This window comes from Rhinoderma darwinii, chromosome 8, assembly GCF_050947455.1.
Source record: "Rhinoderma darwinii isolate aRhiDar2 chromosome 8, aRhiDar2.hap1, whole genome shotgun sequence".
Taxonomy (NCBI): domain Eukaryota; kingdom Metazoa; phylum Chordata; class Amphibia; order Anura; family Rhinodermatidae; genus Rhinoderma; species Rhinoderma darwinii.
In genome coordinates, this window is record NC_134694.1 from 6161736 (window position 1) to 6167332 (window position 5597).

At 45.7% G+C, this 5597-nt stretch overlaps 1 protein-coding gene across 1 annotated transcript; it reads left to right on the plus strand.

The window, feature by feature from the left end:
• Window positions 1–242: 242 nt before the first annotated feature.
• On the plus strand, window positions 243–4774 carry LOC142658567 (lipocalin). The gene is made up of 7 exons (XM_075834138.1): window positions 243–401; window positions 1293–1432; window positions 1556–1632; window positions 2116–2229; window positions 2311–2412; window positions 4253–4269; window positions 4661–4774. The coding sequence occupies exons 1-6, from the start codon at window positions 306–308 to the stop codon at window positions 4264–4266; spliced, it is 543 nt and encodes a 180-aa protein (XP_075690253.1). The 5' UTR covers window positions 243–305; the 3' UTR covers window positions 4267–4269; window positions 4661–4774.
• Window positions 4775–5597: the final 823 nt, after the last annotated feature.

Genomic DNA, 5597 nt, shown 5'->3' on the forward strand with positions numbered 1-5597 from the left:
TCGGGGTTTCTGCACCTACAGGGACTTTGTTATTCAATCTAATGAAGACAATGTGCTGCACGGCAGGAACAGGCAGAAAAACTGATGACACCTTTGTACCCCTCCACGCCCCCGGCCCAGCTTCCTCCCCTACCCACTGGGCACATTCCATAACATTCTCTGCAGGGGGCACATAGGGGTGATGCTAAGACTTGCCAGATCCAGCCCCCGACCAGCACCCAGCTGTGGGATTGTCTCTATATAAGTGCAGCAGGTCCAGCATCAGCATCAATACATCAAAAGGACTTTAAGAGCAACCTAGGACCATGAAGGGACTCATGCTCAGCTTAGCCCTTGTCGCCCTGTCTGCCCTGTGTGCCTACGGGGATGTGCCCATACAGCCGGACTTCCAAGAGGATAAGGTGAGTCACAATCCATATCAATCCAACCTAGAACATGGCAACACAGGCTCAGCAGGACCAGTTCAGCTCTGCTATGTAGGCTGAATGTAGACAGTTGGGATATATACACACGCAGATATAGCAGAGCTGAGTTTGTCATTTTGCTCATGGTGATATCAAAATATCTGTAAGTTTTACACAGGACTGAGACGGAGGGTACATTTACAATCCACACTGCAAAAACCATGGGGGTGGTGTGCAAGCAAGTAAATGGGGTTGTATGTCACCCATAGGTGATTAACCCCTGTAGTCAAATGGAGTGTGACCCCCATAGACAACTAGTCACAGTGTGTAGGGAAATGTCTCAAATTTTCCAAAAAGATTTTGTTACAAGATCTCAATATCTCTGCTTGCTGTTAGTAAATGTGAACATTCCTTTTCACATGCCGAGGCTGAAAGCCTGTACAGACATAATACGTCTCGCATCTGTTTTTCTACAATAGTATCCAGTCTACCCAATCCTCTGTGAACTAAATCTATCATCACAAATCTCTCTCCGGGCCTGATAGTTTGTTACAATGTATCAGTGCAGGTAAAATGTATCAGTCTGAAGTCCAGTCAGTTTATCTCACAGAGGATAGTCTAGACTGGATACAATTGTAGCAAACCCTGTAAAGTATTAGGTTATGCTCCCACGTTCAGAAACCCTCTTCACTGAGAGCAAGCAGATATCTCTGCTTGCTGTCAGTGAATGGGATTTCTGAATGTGTGACCGTAACCTAATACTTCACACACTAATGCCATGGTAACCATGCAATGTTACAATATTGATCACGGATATTTGGTTGGTTGTCGGGGGTAGCGCCACCATTTTTCCTTGCTGCGCGTAAATCACAACGCTCCCTTTTACAGATTTTAGGAAAGTGGTACGGCATAGGATTGGCCTCCAACTCTGCCTGGTTCCAGTCCAAGAAGCAGCAGATGAAGATGTGTACGACCGTCATCACCCCCACTGCTGATGGGAACCTCGATGTCGTCGCCACCTATCCCAAGTAAGGAAAAAAAATTAAGGACTCCGCATCTGGGAAAGCTGGGTGACAACCCATATGGGCGTTTCTACGGCTACGAGCACCCGCTTTGTGAAATAAGTAAATCCTATTATTGTAATATTCCAGGCTGGATCGATGTGAAAAGAAGAGCATGACCTATGTCAAGACCGAGCAACCCGGACGCTTCCTGTCCAAGAGTCCACGTAAGTCGCAGCCACGTTGGGTCTTGAGTGTATCAGGGAGATAGAAGTTGTTACAATGTAGAAGCCGTGAAGAGAGAGAACACACAAATAGTTCTGCTTGACCTCTCCATTTTTTCCCTTTCTCCGCTGTTACATCTATTATAATAGCCCTGACTACCCTCCAGTATAGTGTGTGGGGAGATGAGTAGCTGCAGGATACATCTGGCGCCGCTTATCTCCAGAAGTAACTATAGGATTGGAGCAGAGGGGTAGTTTGAAATTCCTGGTTCTAAAATGTAATGTTGAAGGAGAGCCTCGGGGGGTCATGTACAGACATCGCTGGCTGTTATTCGCCCCCCCCTCCCTATATACTATGAGATGGCGTGCGGTCAGATATGCGTATACAGAGCTGATTGCTGCGTGCTCTGCGGACTCTGTTGGAGCTACAGAAATAATACATAACATGTGAACGCATGAATAATGGAGGATTCCGCTTCATCCAAGGTTACGGCAGCGACCACATCATCCGTGTGGTGGAGACCAACTACGATGAATACACGTTGATGCACACGATCAAGACCAAAGGCAATGAGGTCAACACCATCGTGTCTCTGTTTGGTAAGTGCCCCCCACATCACGGGTCGGGAGTCATCTGTTGTGTCGTCACTTTGTATCGACGCGTCTCGTTTTACATTTCAGGCAGAGGGAAGGAACTGAGACCTGAGCTCCTGGAGAAATTCCAACAACTGGCGAAGGAACAAGGACTGAGCGATGACAACATCCTAATTCTGCCTCAAACTGGTAATATATAATATATAGGGGCATACTTCATACAAAGACCCCACCCTAAAACACGCAGAACAACAGCTGTGACAACTACTATGCCCTTATATGAGCTATAGTGCCCCTTCACTGTCAGCATGCCCTCATGACAACCACTATGTCCTTATAGCAGATATAGTGTCCCTTCACTGCCAGCATGCTCCCATGACAACCACTATGTTCTTATAGCAGATATAGTGTCCCTTCACTACCAGCATGCCCTCATGACAACCACTATGTCCTTATAGCAGATATAGTGTCCCTTCACTGCCAGCATGCTCCCATGACAACCACTATGTTCTTATATGAGATATAGTGCCCCTTCACTACCAGCATGCCCTCATGACAACTACTATGTTCTTATAGCAGATATAGTGCCCTTCACTACCAGCATGCTCCCATGACAACTACTATGTCCTTATAGCAGATATTGTGCCCCTTCACTACCAGCATGCCCTCATGACAACCACTATGTTCTTATAGCAGATATAGTGCCCTTCACTACCAGCATGCTCCCATGACAACTACTATGTCCTTATAGCAGATATAATGTCCCTTCACTGCCAGCATGCTCCCATGACAACCACTATGTTCTTATAGCAGATATAGTGCCCCTTCACTACCAGCACGCCCTCATGACAACTACTATGTTCTTATAGCAGATATAGTGCCCTTCACTACCAGCATGCTCCCATGACAACCACTATGTTCTTATATGAGCTATAGTGCCCTTCACTACCAGCATGCTCCCATGACAACTACTATGTCCTTATAGCAGATATAATGTCCCTTCACTGCCAGCATGCTCCCATGACAACCACTATGTTCTTATAGCAGATATAGTGCCCTTCACTACCAGCATGCCCTCATGACAACTACTATGTTCTTATAGCAGATATAGTGCCCCTTCACTACCAGCATGCCCTCATGACAACTACTATGTTCTTATAGCAGCTATAGTGCCCCTTCACTAAAAGTATGCCCCCATGACAACCACTATATCCCTATAGCAGATATAGTGCCCCTTCACTAAAAGCATGCCCCCATGACAACTACTATGTCCTTATAGCAGATATAGTGCCCCTTCACTACCAGCATGCCTCCATAACAACCACTATGTCCTTATAGCAGATATAGTGCCCCTTCACTACCAGCATGCCCCCATGACAACCACTATATCCCTATAGCAGATATAGTGCCCCTTCACTACCAGCATGCCTCCATAACAACCACTATGTTCTTATAGCAGATATAGTGCCCCTTCACTACCTGCATGCCCCCATGACAACTACTATGTCCTTATAGCAGATATAGTGCCCCTTCACTACCTGCATGCCCCCATGACAACTACTATGTCCTTATAGCAGATATAGTGCCCCTTCACTACCAGCATGCCCTCATGACAACCACTATGTTCTTATAGCAGATATAGTGCCCCTTCACTACCAGCATGCTCCCATGACAACCACTATGTCCTTATAGCAGATATAGTGCCCCTTCACTACCAGCATGCTCCCATGACAACCACTATGTCCTTATAGCAGATATAGTGCCCCTTCACTACCAGCATGCCCTGCACACAATAAACCGCATGATTCCCCACAGTCGCTCCTCTTATATATTATTACCTCTCACCTGCTCTTATGCCCCCATGATAACCACTATGTCCTCATAATAATTCCCTATAACAACAGTGCCCCCAATAACAGGCGTTAGGTCAGTACAGTAATAATTATACAAGTCTGCACATAATAATCTCCATGATTCTTCTTCTATATTATTTCCTAAACTGATCCAATATTCTGTTTCCTCCTCACAGATAACTGCATGTAGAAGGTGAGTACAGACCCGTCCACATGATTTTTTTCCTGTTATCTATTATTTTACTTCTACCATGTCGTGCCCTGTCCTAGTGAATGAAGACTACAACCCCCATCATGCCACCTCTCAGCTCAGCCTATGGCAGCGGCTGTAGGAGGGCTTGTAAATAGTTGCTGTCATTTCCCAATATCAGCCCATTTTACAACTGTGATTGGAAGGTTTTGCAACCAAAATGTAAAATTCGAAAATGGTTTAAGACAATTTATAATAATGGAGGAAGAAGGCAAATCGGCTGGTGAATTGTCTGGATCGATACGGTCCATCCTGCAGTCCCAGGACACTTGACTTTGCTCAGTGATCGCATGGCTAGAATGATCCTAATTGTTGTTTTTCTCTTTCTCCATAGTGAGAAGATTCAGTACCTGAATGTGTCCACTAGATGGCGTCTATGTTATAGATGTGTTAGCTCGCTACAGTGATATTTGTACAAGTCCACTCAATAAACTGCATGATTCCCACAGCCGGCTCCTCTGATGGATTATTACTTCTCCCCTATAGAAAATACTTATAGACGACTCCACCCAGACATGCAATGGGAAGCTCCTGAGCACCAATGCAAAATCTGGAACAGGACCCCCCATCTACCATTTATAACACTGGTGTCTTCTAGTGGGGTAGAGGGGTCTGTGGGCCTGATGGTGACTGCCACCTCTGTCCCTCTCTCCCTACCTCTCCATCGCTGCCATGTTGGGATCACAAGTTTTATACTTGGTCACAAAAACACATGAAAAATAATCTTAATAATGATTGAATGTCCGCACTTGCTGCACATAGAGACTTCCAATCAATCCAGGTGAAGTGGGGGAGAAGCTTCTATTGCTCTAATACTCTGTGCTACTTCGTCTTCCATTTGTATGCATGAACAGGTCGCTGCCCCCAAAAGATTAGAACTCTCCTCTCCTAAAATACTCTGTGCTGCTGGGTAAGCCGGCTTCTTTCGTTATCAGTGACTGTAAGGAGCTTGACACTGTGCCCATCTGCACTAACATCATCACATGATTGGGCAGGACACTGTTACCCACGAGAGCAGCACACTCCTCCCCTGAAATACTTTGTGCTGCTGGGGGACCCCACTCCTTTCAGAATATATTCATAATCTACCCTCCTTTGTCCATGTCCCATGCAGTCCTGTCCTCACTATCATCATCATCATCATCATAAATGGTTAAATAGTTACTCCCCCTACCAACAAGATCAGCCCACTCCAGTCCTGAAATAATCTGTGCTGCTGAAAACCTTGCTCTTTCCAATAGGAGCCTGTGACTTTTCGCTCATCACTTTTG

Coding starts and splice junctions, on each gene's coding strand:
- LOC142658567 (XM_075834138.1), top strand. CDS start 306: ATGAAGGGACTCATGCTCAGCTTAGCCCTTGTCGCCCTGTCTGCCCTG. Junction 1,633..2,115: donor CTTCCTGTCCAAGAGTCCAC/GTAAGTCGCAGC, acceptor GCTTCATCCAAG/GTTACGGCAGCGACCACATC. Junction 2,230..2,310: donor CACCATCGTGTCTCTGTTTG/GTAAGTGCCCCC, acceptor TTTACATTTCAG/GCAGAGGGAAGGAACTGAGA.